The sequence below is a fragment of the Zalophus californianus genome, chromosome 7 (assembly GCF_009762305.2).
Source record: "Zalophus californianus isolate mZalCal1 chromosome 7, mZalCal1.pri.v2, whole genome shotgun sequence".
Classification (NCBI taxonomy): Eukaryota; Metazoa; Chordata; class Mammalia; order Carnivora; family Otariidae; genus Zalophus; species Zalophus californianus.
The window spans coordinates 45,626,346-45,648,420 of record NC_045601.1 but is presented as its reverse complement, the minus strand read 5'-3'; the positions used below and the strand labels follow the sequence as shown (position 1 = coordinate 45,648,420).

General features: G+C 38.6%; 2 protein-coding genes across 3 annotated transcripts in view; one reads left to right on the top strand and one right to left on the bottom strand.

The window, feature by feature from the left end:
* The window catches only part of ZUP1 (zinc finger containing ubiquitin peptidase 1), a 53,071-nt gene that overhangs the window by 412 nt on the left and 30,584 nt on the right, over positions 1–22,075 (bottom strand). Inside the window, exons 10-11 of one of the 2 annotated variants that reach the window (XM_027601642.1) lie at positions 18,364–19,539; positions 28–148 (exon numbers count right to left, since the gene is read on the bottom strand). In XM_027601642.1, coding sequence (XP_027457443.1) covers positions 19,492–19,539 — 48 coding nt within the window. In that variant the 3' untranslated portion in view covers positions 28–148; positions 18,364–19,491. Of the gene's footprint in view, positions 1–27; positions 149–18,363; positions 19,540–22,075 lie in introns of those variants that run through there. The other variant, XM_027601644.1, reaches the window with a different exon arrangement.
* On the top strand, positions 3,558–18,370 carry RSPH4A (radial spoke head component 4A). Its single transcript, XM_027601637.2, has 6 exons — positions 3,558–4,498; positions 6,291–6,525; positions 11,307–12,047; positions 13,167–13,317; positions 14,208–14,325; positions 16,631–18,370. Exons 1-6 carry the CDS (start codon positions 3,813–3,815, stop codon positions 16,872–16,874), a joined length of 2,175 nt encoding a protein of 724 aa, XP_027457438.1. The 5' UTR covers positions 3,558–3,812; the 3' UTR covers positions 16,875–18,370.

The window sequence follows — 22,075 nt, the reverse complement described above, 5'->3', positions numbered from 1 at the left end:
ATGCCCATTGTAGAGAAACCACCTTACCTGCTTTTGTTTGAACTGGGCTAAAACTCGTGGAGTGGGCAAAACGGCAACTGCTTTTAAGCATTGTTTGACAAGTCAGCAGAACAGACATCTGATCATAAGGCTCATAGTTGCGGAATTTCTGAAGATAAAACCAGCGGTCAATCAATGTATAACCCAAAGTAGCTTACCTTGTTAACACCCACAGAGAACTTCTTCCTTTCTTTGTAACTGAACACAAATCTGTCTGCCATCATTTCACTTATGCATAAGCTATATTTATCCAATAATTACTGTATAAGTATTTTGATCAAACTCTTACCTGTTAGGTCAATTAAAAGTAATAAGATTAAAGATTTGATTTTTACCTTCATTTATTCCTTCTCCAACACTTTTCCTTTCCATGTGTACATTTGACTTTCTGATCTCTATCACTTTCTTTCTGAGGAACTTCTTTTAACATCTCTTGCAAGGCAGGTCTGCAAGGAGCAAATCTTCATCTCAGAAAGTCTTTATATCTCCTTCACTTGTGAAGGATAATTTCATTGGATACGGAATTCCAGATTAGTGGGGTATTCTTTCTTCCAACACTTTGCATATTTCACTTCACTCTCTTGCTTGAATGGTTTCTAAAGGGAAGTTTGATGTAATTTTTAACCTTGTTTCTGTAGAGACAGGTAAAGTGTTTTTTTTCCTCTGGCTTCTTTCAAGATTTTGTCTTGCTTTTCTGAAATTTGAATATTATATGCCCAGATACAGATTTTTCAGTATTTATCCTGCATGTTCTTAGTTTCCTGGATCTGTGGTTTGGTGTCTGTTAGTAATTTTGGAAAATTCTTGGCCATTATTATTACAAATATTTTTTCTGTTCCTTTCTTTTTTACCTTCTGCTATTTCCCTTAAGTGTATTTTACACCTATTGTAATTATCTTACAGCTCTTGGATATTCGGTTCCTTTTTATTTTTAGTTTTTAATTCTTTTTTCTCTTGCTTTTCAGTTTGAAAAGTTTCTATGAACCTCTCTTCAAACTCACTGATTCTTTCCTCAGCCATGTCCACTAAACTGATGAGACCATTAGATACATTCTTCATTTCTTTTATAGTGATTTTGGTTTCCAGTACTTCCTTTTGATTTTAACGGTTTCCATCTCTCTGCTTAGAGTACTCAGGTATTTTTCCATGTTGTCCACTTTTTCCATTAAAGCCTTTGGCCTATTTATCATAGTTATTTTAAATTCAGGCTTGATATTTCCAAAATCTCTGCCATATCTGAATCTGGTTCCGATGCTAGTTTTTCCCTTCAGACTATTTATTGTCTTTTAGCATGCATTGTAATTTTTTGTGGAAAGCTGGACGGATGTATCAGGTAAAAAGAACTGATATACATAGACCCTTAGTGTGAAGTATTATATTTATCTAGCTAAGAGTTAGGCTGTGTTTACTGTTTGCTGCAGCTGTGGTTTCAGAGGATAAAATCTTCTCTAGTGTCCTTGTTTCTGTGTCCTCTCTTGCCTTTGGGTTTCTCCAGAGACTCCTTATTAAATGGATCTCAGGTTTGCAGTTCTTCTGGTGTAACCCCACTGTTATTATACAGAAGGCCCACTGCCCTGGTGGCAAGGTGTGGAGAAAGGAGAAGCCTTCCATAATCCTATAATTAGGTCTCAGTCCTTTGTAAATCCATCCACGTTGCCAGGGTGTGGCCTTCACAAATGTTTCTCAGCTTCCTTCCCCCTCTCCAACCTCCGGTGATATAGAAAGGCTAGAGTGGGCTAGATTTGGATATCTCTCCTCAGGTCAGTTAGGCTTCAGTAAAAAGCCCAAAAAACCCTTGCAAAAATTAGTTAGGCTCTAGTAAAATAGCTTTCCTGGAGGGCAATCGCTGTTAAAGAGAACAGAGAGCTCTGGGCATTTTTGAGAATGGTTACTTTCCCCTATCCCCCTGCCCAGAGCAGGAGCGGCTTTTTCTCTGGTCTTCACCAACCCAGGAAAGCCTCTGGAGGTGAAACTTACTAGTAGTTCATTACCATGGCAGATTGTGATCAATGCTAAGAATGAAAAGTACAGGGTACTATGATAGCACATAATAAGGGAAACTGAAATTGTCCATGGGATCAAGGAAGGTTTTCTAAAGGGAAAGAACTAAGTGGAGGAACAGGGAAAACTTTTCAAGCAAAGGAAATAGCATCTGCAATTGCTCTGAGATCAGAAGGAATACAGAACATTCGAGTGAATGAAAGAAAAATCAGGGTAGTCACACAAGGGAGAGTGGCTCCAGATGACAATGGAGAGGTAAGTAGGCCAGGAGCTTTGATAGTTATTCTAAGAACGAGAAGCAACTTTAGGATTACTAGAGTCAGAGTCTAGATAGACGTTTGGGCTGGAAATAAAGCAGGAAAAATAATGGACATTTTCTTAGGTGTTCCTTTCAGTTGCTCTTCTCCACTAATATATCACTCTAGTTTTTCTGTCATTTTTGAGTCTATTCCAAGGGTTCTAATCTGGGGAGCCTGACTTCAAGGAGTGCCTGAACCAGCAGAAATTATATGCGACATTTTGTGTACACAGACACATGTATTCTGTGAAGGATAAAAGGTCCACAGTTTTATAGAAGGGTTCTGTAATTCTCCCAACAAATTGGGAGTGGACGAGAGCTAAGGATTACGTTCTTCCATGAAGTTAAAATTAATAACCAACATCTTGCTAATTGGAAGTTATATCAATGTAAAGTGTCAAAAACCAAGTATTCATTTATTAAAAAAGAGAAATACAGGACAAATGAACATTAAAAGTCTAATGAATATACTGTTTATAGTCCAGACCAGATATAGTCCCATCCTTTATAACTTCTTCACGTTGGAGACTGAATATGAATTGGTGATAGTCACACCTTAAATATTGCAAAATTATGAATTCACATTTATATGATCAAAAAATGATTATATTATACCAATATAGTTATAGGGTTAATTTGAATTTCAGTCATTAGAAAACAGGTAACCCATGAGTTGTATTATTTATATAGGATAACCTTCTACATTGCCCTCGCCTTCAAGGTAATATGCTGCCCACTCATCTGGCAGATTCCATGAGCAGGGGGAGAATAAAAATCAGGACTTCCTTGTTTATCCTCTAAAAGTTTCTCGAGTTTGGACGGCGCAGACGAGACATCTCTGCCTTCTAAGTGTGAGTCTTGAACTCTCCTGGTCTGCACACTGGCATCTCATTCGCACCTACAGACCTGGATTCCCAAGGTCTGTCTGTGTCTCTGTCGCACCACACACACACACACACACACACACACACGCACATGCACACTCACTCACTCACTCGCTCTGTAATTGCATTATCTCTCTACCAATGCATGACTCACCCCTTTCCGCGCACCTTGAATCAAAACTATCAGACCCTGAATGTTCTACGGCGCTGGATAGCGACTCTCCCGGCTCCTCCTCCTTTGTTTTTATTCTCGCGGCGCGGGCCCGTTCTAAGGTTTCCAACCACGACTGGTCAACTGGAGGTCCGATTGGCTGCAGTAGGAAGAGGAGCAGAGACCTCACCAAATCACAAACCTAGGATTTTCATTTTACTTGGTCTCCTCCCTAGAATCCTGGCCACAGGTGTGCATGGTTTCTCTTCCAGGAACCCTTGCCTGAGGTTGCTATGGAGATAGGACGCTGCAACTTGCGGAGCCGCCTGGACCCAGAAATCGCTTAGCCGACCTCAGCAAACCGACTGTTTTGCGTTGCCTCTTTCCATATCTGCACTCCCCCCTTCATCCAGAACTTTGTTTTTTCTTGACTCCTTCCATGGAAGACTTGACATCCCCGAAGCAAGAAAAAGAAAACCAAGAACTGGGGGAAGCAGGGCGGCCATGGGAAGAAATAGCAGCTTCTTCCCAAGATCCCGAGTCTGCGTTATCTGAGCCCCTGGAGTCGGAGCAGTGGCCGGAAACTGGACCCCAACCCAGAAGCAGCCTTCCTCAGAGCCCACTGTCTAGATCCAGCACTCCTCTGGATGACCTCCGGGGACCAGGTGCATCATCTCCACCTTCCCCTCCTCAGGAGGCCTCTTTCACTCCTTCAACCCTGGCTCTGGCCGGACAGGAGCTTGCGATCCCGTGGCAGTCAGACAAAACCGCTGTGAATGTGAATCCCAAAGCTGGGACACCTCGCTCCCAGCATTTGGAACTACCCACTATCTCTGATAAAGGAGAATCGACTGCTCCTCAAACATGCCAATCAGAGGGAAACACCTTTCAACAGTCTCAGCAAACCAAACGTCTCCTGTATGGACCAGAAGATGTGAGCGATAACAACTCTAAACAAAAAGAGCTGACATTTAACGTTTTTCAGGAGGAGGACTCAAACAGTAACTATGATCTGGATCATGCTGAGTCTGGGGTCTCTGAAGTGGCCCCCAGCCTGCTTGAGATTGCCATTCAGAGTGCTAAGGCTTACCTACTGAAGACCAGTAGCAAGTCTGGCTTAAATTTGTAAGTCTTTTTTTTTTTTTTTTTTTTTTTTAAGATTTTATTTATTTGACAGAGAGAGAGACAGCGAGAGAGGGAGCACAAGCAGGGGGAGTGGGAGAGGGAGAAGCAGGCTTCCCGCCGAGCAGGGAGCCCGATGCGGGGCTCAATCCCAGGACCCTGAGATCATGACCTGAGCCGAAGGCAGTCGCTCAACCAACTGAGCCACTCAGGTGCCCCTTAAATTTGTAAGTCTTAAAGGGAAAAAGGAGGGAGGGGGATTTGGCAAAGAAAAGGGGGTGTGAGTATCTTTGTGTGAGAGTGTGTTTCTGTGGGTGAATGGAAATATATTCGAGGGGCGCCTGGGTGATTCAGTCGTTAAGTGTCTGCCTTGGGCTCAGGTCATGGTCCCAGGGTCCTGGGATCGAGCCCCGCATTGGGCTCCCTGCTCAGCGGGAAGCCTGCTTCTCCCTCTCCCACTCCCCTTGCTTGTGTTTCCTCTCTCGCTGTCTGTCAAATAAATAAATAAAACTTAAAAAATATATATTTGAAAAGTCTGCATTAGTAGGAGAGAGTTAGTGGCTTTAATAACTCTTTGCATCACAGAACTCAAAATAGGTCTTTGATAGGGATTCTTTTAACTGCTTTAAAGACCCTTGGCGCACAGAAATAAAACCTAGGAATTATGGAATCTTGGGTTTAAAAGAGATCATGAAGATAGTGAAGTCCAAGCATCTCTCCAAGATGCTTATAAAAAGCAACTGTCTACCAGTGATAGGGAGTGCATGGCATCTCATCTGAGCATCTGGTGCTTGTCTGGCTTGATTTTGAGCCACCCCCCCCCCCCCCCCCCCGCCCCAGGCCAGTGCGGGGGCGGGGGCGGGGGGCGGCGGTTACTACCCACTATCTCAGCCACCCAGAACTGTCCTGATTTGAGCGCTGGATGTTCGGCATCCTGAAAAACCCCTCAGTCTGGGGCAAACTAGGAGAATTGGTCACAGTAATTTAAGTTCTGAAGAATTTTTTAAATTAATATTTAATGTGAGAAATCTTCCAGAAACCCTGAGATTGACAATTCAAAAGATTATTTCTAAAACCCTGTTTTAAACTACAATTTACTAAGTTTCAAGGATGTGATTTATACTCAGTAGTGGATTCTACTTGAATTTGTCATATAAACTTATTGTCATAATTCTCTGGGTTAAATAACAAGCATGAATTTACAAACTGTGTTAAAATTCCAGAAAAACTCATTATAAATACTTGAGAGTTCACTAACAATTTAAAACTGAACACAAAACATCAAAATGGAAAAATTTCCTTTACTGAATTATTTTGGAACTGACATTACTTAAATATCTAAATTTTATTTTATTGCCAAATGCTAAGTCTCTGAGGTCATAAATTAATATCTTCTATAATATTCACTATTATCTTCTAAGTACCTTAGAGCCTGCATTTAAAAACTGCTCAATAACAGATGACTTTAACTCTCTTATATGCAGATCTTATTTGATAGTCATGAAAAATATTTTTTTGTTGTAATTAAAACAGTCTTTTACTAAAATACAAGGTCTGATATTGGTTTTACTCTTTTGAATAAAAAGCCTACAAAAAGAACTGCATCCTCTTTTTTTGCCATTCTATTAAAACAAATTATTAAATCTTCCAAATTAAAAAAGCTATAAATATGAATTAAAATCTAATAAACATCTTTTATAATTTGACACAAAGGCATTTTCAGGTTGAATTATGCAATGCTTGTTCGAAAGTTGTTTGACATGGATATTATCTGGAATTTTCTCTTTTTGGGTAGATATGATCATCTTTCTGATATGCTGACCAAGGTCTTAGATGAGCGTCCTGAAAATGCTGTGGACATCATTGAAAGTATCAGCCAAGATGTGAAGATGGAACATTTTAGGAAAAAATTAGATACACTCCAAAATGAGAATGAGATGCTTCCAATATATGAAATAGCAGAGAAGCAAAAGGCTCTTTTTCTCAATGGAAATTTGGAAGGAGCCGACCAAGAACTGGAAGATGAAATAGTAAGTCAAGGCTATAAATTTGAATAGTTCAATCTTAAGGTTTTATTTGAGATGAGTGGGTGTGGCTTGAAATTCTTATAGACTATCTTTTATAGTTTCCTAAATAGTACTTGCAACCTCAATTTCACACCATTCATATCCGTGTTTAAGGTTTCTTATTTTTTTACATTGTGTTTTAATATTTCATAGGCTTGGTTGTTTGTTATATGTTTGTGGGGTTGAGCTCCTTGATATCAGAGAAAATGATTCACCGTTTGTATTCTCCAAAGTACCTGATATAGATGTGGGTCTAAAGCTGTTTCTTATTAAATATTTATTGAATCAATGAATTGTCAGATAGTTAAAAGTTGGGCTTGTTTAAGTTGCCTATTTGCCCCTTTAATTTACTAGAATAATTAGAAGTACCTTTAATGTCATTTGCATTATTTTCTAAGGCAACTTCCTCATATTATGTCTTGATATTATGCATTTTACATCAATGGGACATAATATAAGAGGAGAGGGATAAAATATTTATTTTAATCACTATAGACAAAGTGTTGAAAATATTTACAGAGAAAGCTGGTGTCAGAGACAAAAAACTATCATTAAAGAATAAAATAAGTTGTACCACAGAAATTTTTGCTCAATATTTTTAAAATAGCATCAAGTATTCTGTTTCCTGAATACCCACGTGCTTGTAATTTATACTACTGAGTGATTTATACTATACATCTACTGAGCTTCCATGTTGTGTTACCACTAGGCTACTTAAAAATCTGTCTGTATACTTGCAAATTTGATGTTTGGTCTAAGATATTTTCAGAAAAAGGTGGAGAGTTCAGTCAAGAAAAACATAGGAGAGTAGGGATCTAGACAGCAGCTTCATCTTCTAGGGCTCTGCAAGCTTTGTGGGGAGACCAACCTGACACAGTGGGGTACAGAGTACTCAGAAGGCACAGGTGACAGTTGTCAAGGAGTTGACATTGGTTGAACCTTTTCTGAAAATATCTTACTCTAAACATGTGGTTAAATAGCCACACACAGTGATGACGAGTCTGGGGGCAATCAGTGTGTGGGGATCAGGCAGATAGGCAGACACTCTCAGGGAGGAGTTTATCAAAGAGAAGTCAGACTCCAGTATAGGAATGGGGCTTTGGGCTCTCTCTAGGCACAGTCTGACATGGTAGGGATCTGCATCCTAAAACTAGGAGTGAGAACACAAATAAGGTGTTTTGGTCCTGGAACTTGAACCCCCTAACCAGATTTCATAAATTCTTCCCAATGAGGAGTACGATTTAGAGCCAGGAAGAGCTGAGCCATCAGATGAAGATCAAAAGTTCTACCTCAGACAGTAGAAAGATGCAGGAACAGGAAGACACATAGGTCTTGGAAGTGTTGAAATATGAGCTTTGTGATCAACTCTGTCTCAGACTTAAGACTTAGAGTGTTCGTGTTTCTATTCCTGTCTTTGACCACATGAGAATTCCTGTTCCTAGTTTTCAGCTTTCATTTATTCATTCACCCATTGATTCACACTGTGACTATTTACTGCATGCCAGCTACACATGAACAAAATATACACATGAAATGAAATACACATAAAAAAGACTTTTCTGACTTTAAGTTGCTCACAGTCTAGTGAAAGAAGCAAAAAAGCCTATAAAACTGTTTGATTAGCACAATAATAGAGATAGCATCGTTTGGCGGGAAAAACAGGAGCTTGGGACTAGAATCCTAGCTCAATCACTTACTTGCTGTGTGAGTGTGAGTAAGTGATTTAACCTTTTCAAGCCTCGGGGATAATCACATGGCAACAACTCGAGAGGGAGAGTATTATATATGAAGGGTTTGGCACATACTGGGAATTTAATGGAGAGTAGCAATTGTTATATTGTTTTGACAAGCTATGAAACTGAATGGAGCAATAAATAACTCCACTATTGGGAATTGGGCAAGACTTTGTACTGGAGGTGATATTTCATTTGGGTCATGAAGGACAAGTAGAAGTTCACGAGATAAAGATGATAAGGAATAAATTCTGAGCAAAAAGAACAATACAAAGTCAGGAGACATTATGCAATGTTTGGGAAAGTGAACATGGATTTGAGGGAATGATAGAAACAAAGCAAACAAGGTTTTTAAGCCAGCCTGCTCTTGGTGCATTGATAAGAAATTTCTTTCTTCTATATGATGGGAAGTCAATAGAAGCTTTTCATGGAAAATAGCAATGGTCTGACTTTTGGTTTAGAAAGGTAACTCTGGTAATAACGTGGAGGAGAATGAAAGAAGAAAGATTAGAACAGGGGCAAGGAGAGCATTCGAAGCCTTCTGTGACAGGACAAGGAGTCAGGATGGAGACTAGTATGGTAAAAATGAGCTGATGAGGAAGGAATGATGCGAACAACTCTTTAGATGGTAGAATCAATAGGACTCTAACTAGTTAAATATGAAAGTCCAGAGAGTCAGAAGAAACAGGATGATGAAATTAATTTGGGAAACTGAGTGAATGGTGATGTTATTGGCAAAGATTGGTAAAAAGAGAAGGTTTTTTTTTTCTGTGACTTTAAACTTTTTTATTGTTATGTTAATCACCACACATTACATCATTAGTTCTTGATGTAATGTTCCATGATTCATTGTTTGTGCATAACACCCAGTGCTCCACGCAGAATGTGCCCTCTTTAATACCCATCATCAGCCTAACCCATCCCCGCACCCCCCTCCCCTCTAGAACCCTCAGTTTGTTTTTCAGAGTCCATCGTCTCTCATGGTTCGTCTCCCCCTCCGATTTCCCCCCCTTCATTCTTCCCCTCCTGCTATCTTCTTCTTTTTCTTTTTTCTTAACATATGTTGCATTATCTGTTTCAGAAGTACAGATCTGTGATTCAAAAAAAGAGAAGGTTTTGAAAGAAATATGAATGCAATCTTAATTTGAAGTACATGTAGACTATTCAGCTGAAATTTCTCATAGGTGACTAGAAACGTAGGTGTAGAACATGGGAGAAAAGTCAAAGTAAGAGAGCTGGATTTTAAACAACCATGTAACACTTGTAGTGTGTGGAAGCACTCTTCTAAGCATAAAGTACTGAATGATGCCTGAAATTTGAGGACATGAATATTTGGGGCTCAATTAAGGAAAAGGAGCCAATTAGAGACTAAGAAGAAATAGTTACCAAGGGCAGAGTAGGATGAAGAGTGGGATCCACTGTGGAAAACAGTAGGGAGTTTCCTCAAAAAATTAAAAATAGAGATGCCGTATGATCCAATAATTCTACTACTGGGTATTTACCAAAAGAAAACAAAAACACTAATTTGAAAAGATATATGCATGCCTATGTTAATTGCAACATTATTTAAAATGGTCAAGATATGGAAGCAAGCTAAATGTCCATTGAAAGACAAATGGATAAGGACAAGGGAATATTTCACAGCCATAAAAAAGGATGACACTGTGCTACTGTGACAGCATGGATAGACCTAGAATGTATAATGCTAAGTGAAATAAGTCAGACAGAGAAAGACAAATACCATATGATTTTACTCATATGTGGAATCCAAAAAACCACAACAAATTTATAAACAAACAAACAAAAAGCAGAATTAGTCCCATAAATTCAGAGAAGAAAGTGATAGTTGCCAGAGGGGAGGGGGATAGGGGGATGGGCAAAATGGGTGAAGGGGAGTGGGAGACACAGGCTTCCAGTTTTGAATTGAATGTCACAGAAATAAAAGATACAGTATAGGGAATACAGTTAATGATATTGTAATAGTATCGTATGGTGACGGATGGCAGCTACACTTGTGGTGAGCACAGCATACGTATAAACTTCACTATGGCTACACCTGAAACAAATGTAACATCGTGTGTCAACTACACTCAAATAAAAAAGAAAAAGGAAAAGAAAGTGAGGGATGCAACACATGCCAAAATGAAAGAGATGAGGATTGTAAAAAGTCATCATGCTTATTTTGACACCAAAATTATAATATAAACAAGAGCAGGTAACTTGTAAGAACAGCAAAGTGCTCTCAATTCTCCATCTTCAATGTCTAAAATTTGTCTAAATTTATCTAAAATTTGCAAGTGATCCCTATCTTACTTAAATACTTTCTCAAAGATGTTTTCTTAGGGTCCACTTGAGACTACTTTTTCACTTCTATTTTTTTATGAAATCATTTTTTATTTTCTTCCTATGTTAAATCCAAAAGTATTTATTATAAGTAGGGGCAAACACCTGACTAAATTATGTTTTCAGGGGAAGTCATGTCTGAGTACTTGTTTTATTATATCTTCCTTTTATTTATCCTATATATTATCTTATATAGAGGGCCATATTGATTTTTTTATCCTAAATATTATCATTTGTAGATAATAAATAATTATTACTAAGAAAAAATATGGTAATATATACAAACATATATAAACTTTTTCTAAATATATGTAGGAAGATAGATTATATTTTATTATTTCAGGATAGTAAAGGGACCATTTAAATATCTTTTATAAAAAGATGTTGAATTTTTATTATTCATAGTACCTATTAAATTATCCTTAAGATACACACATACAACAAGGCAACTATTATATTGCTAAGTATAAGACACAATGGTAGAAGTTACATTTATAAGTAATGAGAGAAAAATTGGAATAGAGGAATTGTCAGAGTTTGATCTAAACCTCGCAAGAAATGTCAAAGACATGGTGGAGAGAGCAGGTAGAGCTAATACCAAGATGCTGAGAAAGGAAAAGGGAAGCAAGCAGTTTCCTAACATTAACCACAGTGTTTTTGTATCCCCAGGCAGAAAACTCTCTCCCAAATGTAATGGAGTCAGCTTTTTATTTTGAACAAGCTGGAGTTGGTTTGGGCACCGATGAGACTTATCGCATATTTCTTGCCCTCAAGCAGCTTACTGACACCCACCCAATCCAAAGATGCCGCTTCTGGGGCAAGATCTTGGGTCTGGAAATGAATTACATTGTAGCGGAAGTAGAAGTCCATGAGGGAGAAGATGAAGACGACGTAGAAGACGAAGATGTAACGGAAGAGAGGGACGATGGAGACAGCGAAGCTGATGAAAATGACGAAGAGGAATTACCAAGGACATTTTACAAGACCCCACAGCCTATACCAAAAGAAGAAAGTAGAACAGGGGCCAACAAATATGTGTATTTTGTTTGCAACGAACCAGGAGGACCATGGGTGAAGTTACCATCGGTTACGCCTGCACAAATTGTTATTGCAAGAAAGATCAAAAAGTTTTTCACTGGGCGTTTAGAGACTCCCGTTGTAACCTACCCACCGTTCCCAGGAAATGAGAGCAATTACTTACGAGCGCAGATTGCCAGAATTTCAGCAGGGACCCATGTCAGCCCTCTGGGATTCTATCAGTTTGGTGAACAGGAAGTAGAGGAGGAGGAAGAGGTAGAAGGCAGGCGAGAAAGCTTTGAAGAAAACCCCGATTTTGAAGGCATCCAAGTGACTGATCTCGTGGAATCCCTATCCAACTGGGTTCATCATGTCCAACACATCCTCTCTCAGGTAGGGGTTTTGCAAATCTCAGTCGCTCAGCCAATCAGCAAATTTTTATTAAATTCTCTCTACCAGGCACAGATATATACAAAACAAAGTTCTTCAGATCCTAGCCAAAGAAACCATTGAAAAATCAAATAAAAACACAAGAGTATTACGAAACTGCCAAGTAGTGTAGATCTGGGATCTTTGAGCACATTTTTATTCCCAGACAGAAATAAAAGAAACATTTCTATGGAGAATTTGACAAGTTATGTGAGAATTTAGATGAATGTGTGTTGTGAAATTATATTTTATACATTAAATATAGATAGATGCATTCCCATTTTGGGAACAGTTCTTTTATTCTATTTCTGTAATACATGGAGCTTTTATACCAAGAAAAATAAAATATTATAACAAAAATGAAAACAAGTAGTGCTGGATTGGCACCTCCTCTGCCAGGTGCTCTTACTAGCACTTGATATGTATTATCTCACGTAATCCTCGCAACCGTATGGAAGACTAGTATTATCCTGATTTTACAGATGAGGACATTGAGGCAGAGAATTTAGAAAATGTGGAAAAGGGAATATAGCTAATAAGCAACAGAGTCACATGTGAATAGGCAGAATGGATCTGGCGTCCATCCTCCTAATCACCCTGCTATACTGCCTCATCTGCAGGTAGAAAATCACTACACTTTGATCTATGGAAGAGGGACTCTTATACATCTCTGGATATAAGAGTTACTTAAATGAGCAATAACCCCAAACCTCCTTACCTAACTTAATATCACATTTAAAAATTTGTTATTGCCACTAATAATAGTACCCTACCACTTTCACGTAAATTATTTATTACAAATTAGTAAAGTGCATTATTTTTTTCACTAAGGTTTTGCTGATTTCAAAATATAAATGCTCTGTAACTTTAAGAAGTTGGCAAATTTATGAAATAAATTGTACCATTTTTTGATTGAAACAAGCTAGATCAAAAACCTAGTACTTGGGATGTTGAATGAGTAAGTGATTGATCAAATTCCCATACAGTAGGACCTCCTGCAGATAATTGCTTTAATCCAAATGAATATTCCAATATTTTAAAGTCCTCGTTAGATTACTAAATCTTACAATACTCCATTCCCAGGGTCGCTGTAATTGGTTCAACCCCACACAAAAAAGTGAGGAGGAGGAAGAAGAGGAAGACGAAGAAAAAGAAGAAGAAAAAGGAGAAGAGCCTGACTATATGGAACAGGAAGTGGGGCCTCCTCTTTTGACACCAATCTCTGAAGATTTGGGTAATTTTACACAAACTACATAATATACCATGTGTATTATATTCGTATGTAGATACTATGTATATATAATGTGGTATATATAGTATACATATATACGGTAGTATATTTTTATGTATGTACATATAATATACTATATACAGTATACATATATATACTATAGTGTTTTTATGCATGTATATATAATATACTGTGTATATTATATGGTTAATAAATGGGAGTTGGAAACCTATAAAAAGTGAACAGGAGCCAAAATTTCATCCCTTTTCCCCTTCATGTGTTTTGGGACAGTGGGGACTAGAGAATATAGCTGGCCTCACCGCCAACTTTCTCGGACAGAAGGTGAAGGAGTGATGCAGGGAAGAAATGTAAATGTTGCAGCTCTTATGGGAAATGCTGACAGTTGTCTTGTGTACCGTTCTTGTCTTGCATTCTGCAGACCATAACCTGTGGCCATAAACACATGACGTAGTCGTCTGAGGTATTGTGGGTTTTTTAAGTCTACTCTTGTCCTCCCTAGTCTTGTTTCTTCCTCTTCAGTTTCGGAGCAGTTTTGCTTGTAACTCTTGTTCTCTTTCATAAGAATAATTTGATCTTTTATTTGGTTATTCAATAATATTCTCTCTACCACATTGTTCTCCTCTCCCTTTTTAAAACTTTTCTGTTGCACAGATGGACACGTACATGCACAAATACATGCATATAAATGATCAAATTTTGTTGTTCCACAATGTTCATAAATTATCCTTCTGACTTTATGTTAAGCTGCTGATGCATAATTTTTCTTCATATGTCAAGTATGTGTGTTTTAATATTTGTAAAAAGATCTCTGTTACACAGTAGATCCCTGTCTATTTAGGAGTTAAGCTTTTGAATTTCTCTTTGGTTTACAGAAATCCAGAATATACCACCTTGGACGACACAGCTGTCCTCAAATCTCATTCCTCAATATGCTCTTGCAGTCCTGAGATCCAACCTTTGGCCTGGAGCGTATGCCGTTTCCAACGGCAAGTAAGTATACAAAGCCATTATCATGATTATTTAAGTGCTGGAAATTATAGTTATCGCTAGAATGCCGTTATGTTCCAGTTTTGTTCTTTTTTTTCCTTTTCCCCTCCCTTACCTGCTTCCCCAGGTGAAGTACAAACCTGGGTGAGGCAGTTAGAGTAACCCCAGAGTGACAGACGAGGCTGCCCTGGGTGGTTGTGCAGGGCAGCCGCTCACAAAAACCTGGGGTGAGATCCCAGACCAGGATGGGAGGGAAGAAAGAGTATGGCGCAGTCTACCCAGAGTAAGGGGTCGGGAGGAGGGATACCCAGGAAGGTCCAGGCCATGAGCCAGATGTCATGTTCAGCACTCGTACTTACATCTTCCCTAGGAGTTCTTATCACAACTCTGGGGAGAGAGGTCCTCCATTTCACAGCTTAAGAAATGGGGCTGCGATAAAGAGAGAGAAAGAGGCTGGAGGCAGATGATGAAGTCCCCAGATTCCATAGCAGGTACAACGTCACTGCCTACGACGAGCTTCTTCCCGTTGCTGAGTTGACCACTCCCGGGGAACCTACACCACCACAATCTGTGAGGCTATTTTCTCACTGGAGGGATTTTCTCAGTGGTGTCTGTTTCTGGAGCCAAGGCTGGTGCCAGGAATGCTCAGGAAGGAGGAAGGGGGTTACTCTTGTTTTAACTCATCTTGGCATGTCAAGTGTGTGTGCCATAAGATTCAGTCAAGTGACATCTATACTACGTAGTAAAGCGTCAGATTTAGAACACCAGAGTAATTCAGACCTCTGTCCTAATATGGTTTTTATTCTGATTATTTGAGTCATAGACTTACTCATTTTCTAGGATTAATGGAGATAGTTCTATGCACTGTTTAGTTTGAATCTCATATAATTTTTGTCGGATATCTTGATAAAAAATAATTTAAAATATGTATTATTTTTGCTATCGCTTTCAAGAGAATTAGGATCAAGCGGATACTCAGTGTCCTTTTTTTTTTTTTTTTAAGATTTTATCTATCCATTTGACAGAGAGAGACACAGCGAGAGAGGGAACACAGGCAGGGGGAGTGGCAGGGGGAGAGGGAGAAGCAGGCTTCCCGCCGAGCAGGGAGCCCGACGCGGGGCTCGATCCCGGGACCCTGGGACCATGACCCGAGCCGAAGGCAGCCGCTCAACGCCTGAGCCCCCCAGGCACCCCGATACTCAGTGTCCTTTTATGCCTCACCCAGAACATACACTTCCACTTGTCTTATGCTTCCATTTCTCGTTTAAGAACCCAGTGTCAGAAGCTCAGCTAAGCTGGAGAGAGAGCTGAGCTGCCAAATGTGAGAGATGCCATTAAAGCCACAAGCCAAAAATGAAAAGCTTTTGATCATTTACTGTGACAATACAAGCAAGAGAAAACTCTGACTGCTCCTGTCCCGTTTTCCTTCATGGAATGGCACACCGATGGAAGGTCGGTGCCTCAGTGTAGATGTAGAGGTCATCTCACTGAGGAGTCCCCAGATATCAGGCTTCTGCAATTTTATGGCCTCAAGGGCCCAGGAAGCTGGTGGAGGGTGGGGGGAAGGGCTAGAAGTGAAAAAGTACCGAGTACTGAGTCAGAGTAGAGAGAAGTGTCTTTAAGGTGCCCCCCTTCCACAACCCCATAAGGAGGCCTTGGCAGAGGCACCTGAAGACCTTTGCTGAAGGCCTCCGATAAGACCTAGAGTGAAGGCAGCTGTGCTAGGAACTCAACTATGCAAAGAGCATGGCGGGCCGGATGGGTCAGAGTCCTTGACTAGAACTTTCCTTCAGAGACTGCAGTGCACTGGCTGGGCATCAAGTATGGCACAGAAACAGCAGTTTTCCCATGAGGCCTGCCAGAGAAAGCTTGACAACTGCATATGGGTAGGCCTGAAACACCACACACAGGTTTGTGACCAATCACAAGCATCCTCCGCCATACCAACAATTTGCCAGGTTGGCAAGTTTTTAATTCTTCCTAACTCTAAAGAGGATTAGTAACTTTTTAACTTGTTTTGTTTTTCCTGAAAATAGCAGTTAAATGATTAAAGATGGCGGTCTAGGTGTAGGGTACATTTTGACCGAGTTTGGCCAGCCTCTTAACCAGCTTAAGCAGTTTGGATCACAGTAGTGTCCTGTGGTAGAAGAATCATTGAGGGCTAGTTCATCCCTAGGACTTCAAATGGAGTGTTTTAAAATTATGGGACTATGACACTGAGAGTGATCAGCTTTTACAGAAGAGAAGGATCAACTTCTCTTACTAAAAAGGATATAATGATCATCTACTTTCTTTTCAAACTTTATAGAAAGTTTGAAAATTTCTACATAGGCTGGGGTCATAAATATAGTCCAGACAACTATACACCCCCAGCTCTACCACCAGTTTACCAAGAGTACCCCAGTGGAGCGGAAATTACAGAAATGGATGATCCTAGTGTGGAAGAAGAGCGGGCTTTCAAAGCCGCACAGGAGCAAGCAGCTGCTCTTCCAGTTGAAGAAATGGAAGAAACTGAGGAAGATGAAGATGAGGAAGATTATGACCAAGAATAGTATCAGCCCAGTCTTGTGTGAGACTGGTACACATATACTGTGTGGACCCGATTTTACATATATAATATGTAGTATAGAATTACATAAAATTGGCACCTATTCATGTGCAAAATGTCATTCCTTGAAAATGTCGTTTGGAATTTCATATGTGCAATAGCTAATATGTACTTCTAGAAAGACACTCGATGGATTTTCCAGAGGCTAAAGGACATGTTCTTATATCGTTGTTCTAATGGCTACAGCTAATAGAATAATGTGTATTCTTTAAAAAAAAAAAAAAAGTCTTAGGTTTAATTTCGAATATGGCAAACATGGAAAGATGTAATCCACAAAATCTTCTTGGGGACTTTAATATTTGTCAGTGGGTGCTGGGACCAAAATTATTGATAATCCCTGAATCAAAGCATGTATTTTTAACCAGTCTGTGATACTATATGCAAATATTGTGTATGTATGTTTGTATGGGGGGTGGGTTGTTTTTTGTTTTGTTTTGTTGAGGACAGGATTTATAATTCTATCACCTGCTCAAAGGCTGGGAACACTCAAAATTTTAACACTTTTACTTGTTACTTCTTAAAAAATGTTCTCAGCCTGCCTCCTTTATCCTATAGAAATTGGTTTGATCTGACTGGGGAAAAATGATCTGCACACAGATGGCTAGCCGGGATATCCAAAGACTTCAGACTACAGTTTTTCTACTACTGTTTCTCTAATAAAACTAATTATTATTTCCATTCACTAAAAAAGTATTTTTAAGTCCTCTCTGTGCCAGGCACTCTGAGACTACTTAAAAAGTAGACATTGCTCCTGAAATCTTAGAGCTTCCATTCAAGGAGGGGAATATGCAAAGAGAAATAGAAAATTAGAACAGATTGCAACTTAGCGGAGGTATCGTGATAAAAATGTCACAGGGTACCATAGAACAGTGTTTCTCAGTCTGTGAAGTACCAATTTAAAAATAAAAATTGTAACTCAACGCCATTATTTTTGTAAAATAAAGTATCACAGCAATTCTAATTTCTGTAATTATCTTGTCAAGGACTGGCAGTCCTCAGATGACTGATCTATCTACACTTTGAAAAACACTGCTATCAAACACTTAGAAGGTGCATTTAATCCAGACATGAGCCTTGCAGAGAGCACTTCCAAGAGGTGGAGAACTATGGGTAGAAGGGTCCTAGGCAGGATCAACTGTTTTTTTGGCAAAGGATTTTAGGCTGGAAGGAGTAGAACTTTGAGGGTGGTGAGAGATGCACCTGGAGAGGTTAAGCAGGGCCCAGGTTGTGTGGAATGTCTGGACTTTATCCAGGAGCAATGAAGACTCACCTAGGAAGTCACCAAATCACATCTGTATTTCAAAACATTTGGTTTACGTGTGGAAGACTGACTGACAGAGGATCAAGACAGGGAGACCAGTTAGGAGATTATTACATTATCTAGATAAAAGGTCATGGTGGCTTGAAACAAGGTAAAGTAGAAACCTGGTTACCTGTCTGAGGGACAGAGTATTAGGAAAGATGGTTTCCAGAATTTTCTGATTGGCAATATTATTCATTCTTGGAGTGCAGCTTTTACTATTTGATGGAGTAGCTAATATTTATAAAACCGTATTCAAGTACGTTCTTCCTTTTTCGTGTTGCTTTTTGTTGTTGTTGTGTAATATCCATTCCTTATCTACTCTGATTTCCTTTTGAGAAACTGCCTCTGTCCCATGGCCAAGTCTCACGCCAATCAGATGTGGCCTTTCTAGAATCTGAATTTTGAGCAGAGACATCCGACCTCGGCTCCTAACCTGATAGTTCCGCTATGAATCAGATCACATTCTAGCCTCTAGAATTGTCTTTGTTCCAGCACAGTTTCCTAGTTACTGGTGTATTCTCTGAGCTTCTGATAATCTTTCAATGAATTCCCTTCTGCTCAAATTGGCTGACATAGGATTCCTACCTGCAACCTTACTTGACACAGCCAACATGAATCTGAAAGTTTCTTTCCTACAGGACATGTTAAACCCAAAGTTCTAATTCACAGTTGTATGTGTAAGAGTATAAATATTTAACAAAAGCAAATCCCTCTTTTTAGAGCTATACCTGTTAAATATTAAGGTAATTTCTAAGTGATGAGGAGGGAATTTCATTATACGTGTTTTATAACAAAAGAAAGCAGAATGCCCAAATGTAAGAGCTTGGAAGTGAGACAGCCGGGGTTCACACCCTGGATTACAATAATTTTCTTGGGAAAATTACAAACCTTGCAGAGCTTCAGCTTCCTTACAGGACTAACAGAATTTGTCTCACAGAATTGAAGATTACAGTAATTAATACATGGAAAATACTAAGAATACCTAACACAAGGACCCAATAAATATTACATACGATCATCATACAAAACCAGTTTCTAACACATAGATGTGAGAGGAAATACAGAACTCATAATGCAAACAAAATTGTTTATTGAAATAGTTACTAAACAATGAGGTACAAGAGGTGTGATTTAGATGTTTTAGAAGTTAAATTATAAGTTGAGTAAAGAATTCAGATTCGTAAGCTGTATTAGGGACCTTAATATCTGAATTTGGAAAATAAAGTAAAATTCCATGATCACTGCAATGCTTCATTCTTCAAGGAATCTTCTCGGCTGTGAAAACTTGAGAAGCTTGTCTCCTGGCCTTGAAAAGGAATTTTAAAGAACTGTTAATTTTAAGCAAGAAGTCCATTATTAGAATATATATTAATTATTTAATATAAAAAATAAAATCTAGAATTTTTTCAAGATAATGAAAATTCCTTAAGAAAAATTACAACTTCAAACTTAGGAAATTAGAAATAAACTTTTTTTTTTTTTAAGTAGGCTCCACACCCAGAGTGGAGCCTGACGTGGGGCTTGAACTCCAGACTCTGAAATCAAGACCTGAGCTGAGATTGAGTCAGGTGCTTAACTGACTGAGCCACCCAGGCATCCCAGAAATAAACATTTTTAAAGCCAAACCAAAAAAAAAAAAAAAGAAAAACTTAAACAAAATACCAGATAAAGACAAAACAAAGTAAAAAGAAAATTCACTGTTTTAAGGAATAATGAGTCAAAAGTAAAAATGATGGATCACAGTCATAAAGAGACATGTATAAACACAGAGAAGGAGAGAGAGAGAGAGCAGTGAGCAGAGAATCTTTTTTTTTTTTTAAAGATTTTATCCATTTATTTGACAGAGAGAGACACAGAGAGAAAGGGAACACAAGCAGGGGGAGTGGGAGAGGGAGAAGCAGGCTTCCCGCTGAGCAGGGAGCCCGATGTGGGGCTCGATCCCAGGACCCCGGGATCATGACCTGAGCCGAAGGCAGACGCTTAACGACTGAGCCACCCAGGCGCCCCGCAGAGAACCTTTAAGAAAATTATCTCCTTCATTATGGTCTTAAAAATGTCACTTTAAAAGACTTTTTTTTTTGAAAGATTTTTATTCATTTATTTGAGAGAGAGAGAGCACAAGCTGTGGGAACAGGAAGAGGGAGAAGGAGATTCCCCACTGAGCAGGGAGCCTAAGGGGGCTGGATCCTAGGATCCTGAGATCATGATCTGAACTGAAGGCAGATGATTAACCATCTGAGGCACCCAGGTACCCCTAAAAGACCTTTTAAACATTTGTTCTATTTTCACAACTTGAGTTACAAATCAAGGTATATTATACCAAGCTAATTTAAAACAAAGTTAAATCAAGATTACATAATGGAAAACAAAGAATGCAGTGATAGAATCTAACTACAACAAGTCAATGTATGAAAAGAATTGAGGAAAATGGCTATTAAATAGGTTTGTATGCATTACTTAACTGAACTGCATTAGGAGATATTTTCCAACATAAATCCTTTCACCTAAACAAGTGTTCAAACATATATAACAGTTTGGAATTATTAGATACTCAAAATATATTTATGGCAGAAATATATTATGGTAATTATAGGACAGCTGTCAGGATAAAAACAATTTTTTGAAACCCGATTCCTCTCCTTGAATAAGAGCTGCATGATTAAAATATTATAATTAACTCCAAATATGAAGAACAAAACAAAAAATGCAGTTACAAATATCTACATTTTGGGATACTTTAAAACACCAAATTTGTTCTGAAATTCCTACATTTAAAATTATAGCTATCACTTAGGAGGAAAAAGACATTTTAAAATGAGCTATAAAAAAACAATCACCCGGAAATAAAAAGTAAAGTCATTAATGTGCCCTTAGTAAAAGACACAGGTTTCTATCTGGTGATATGCAGATCAATCAGTACATCAGTATTTGCTGAATTCCTATAATGTATACAAGCACTGTTAAAAATGGCAGAATATAAGACACACTGATTTTTTTTTTAAAAAAGGAAAAAACAAAAACCTAAGCTTGAAAGCGATATGCGAAAATAATGTTAACTGATGATTTCTTTTCATTTTTCAAAATATACTTTCCTATCTTTTCAAAAAAAGTGAATTGTTCACATGCAAGCTTAATTAACAAACATGAAATGATAAGACTTTGTATCCTCCCAGAAGAAGCAATATAGAGAAGGACTCTGGACGTAAATGGACTGAATTGGAATCCTGCCTCGTTACTTAGCAGCTGTGTGACTTTAGAAATAGATACAACTTTTTTGAGCTTAGGCATCCTCATCTGTAAAATGGGAATAATAGTGACTACTCTATGGGGCAGTTGTGTAGATTACATTAGTTAATATTTGGGTAAAATGCTTAGGATGGTGCCTAGCACAAAGCAAGCATTATAAAGTATTTATCAATATTATAATTATACTCATATTATTATTTCTTCTCTATCTGGCGGCATTGTACACAGTCAGCCAAGTTCTGATTCTTTTGGTTAAAGACACAGCTACTCTCCATGACTCAAAAAAGAACAGTAGCAAATGCACATTTTTAGTATTCTAACACCAATGTCTCAGTTTCTAAAACCAGAAAGTTAACAACTAAAATGTTCAGCTAGGCTCCATGATAATATTTAACCTCACCTATGCTCTGTTGATGAACAAGCATCCTGGTATTTAAAACTATTAACACTAACCTCTAACAAACAAAAACCAGACTCTTAACTACAGAGAACAGATGGCTACAAGAGGGGAGGTGGGTGCGGGATGGGTGAACTAGGTAAAAGGGATTAAGAGCACACTTAACTGCGTAATGTATAGAATTGCTGAATCGCTGTAT

Bases quoted from the DNA above. Each gene is read 5' to 3' on its own strand.
- RSPH4A (XM_027601637.2), top strand. From the start codon at position 3,813: ATGGAAGACTTGACATCCCCGAAGCAAGAAAAAGAAAACCAAGAACTG. The intron at 4,499-6,290 runs GTAAGTCTTTTT...CTTTTTGGGTAG, and splicing joins AGCAAGTCTGGCTTAAATTT to ATATGATCATCTTTCTGATA. The intron at 6,526-11,306 runs GTAAGTCAAGGC...TTGTATCCCCAG, and splicing joins AAGAACTGGAAGATGAAATA to GCAGAAAACTCTCTCCCAAA.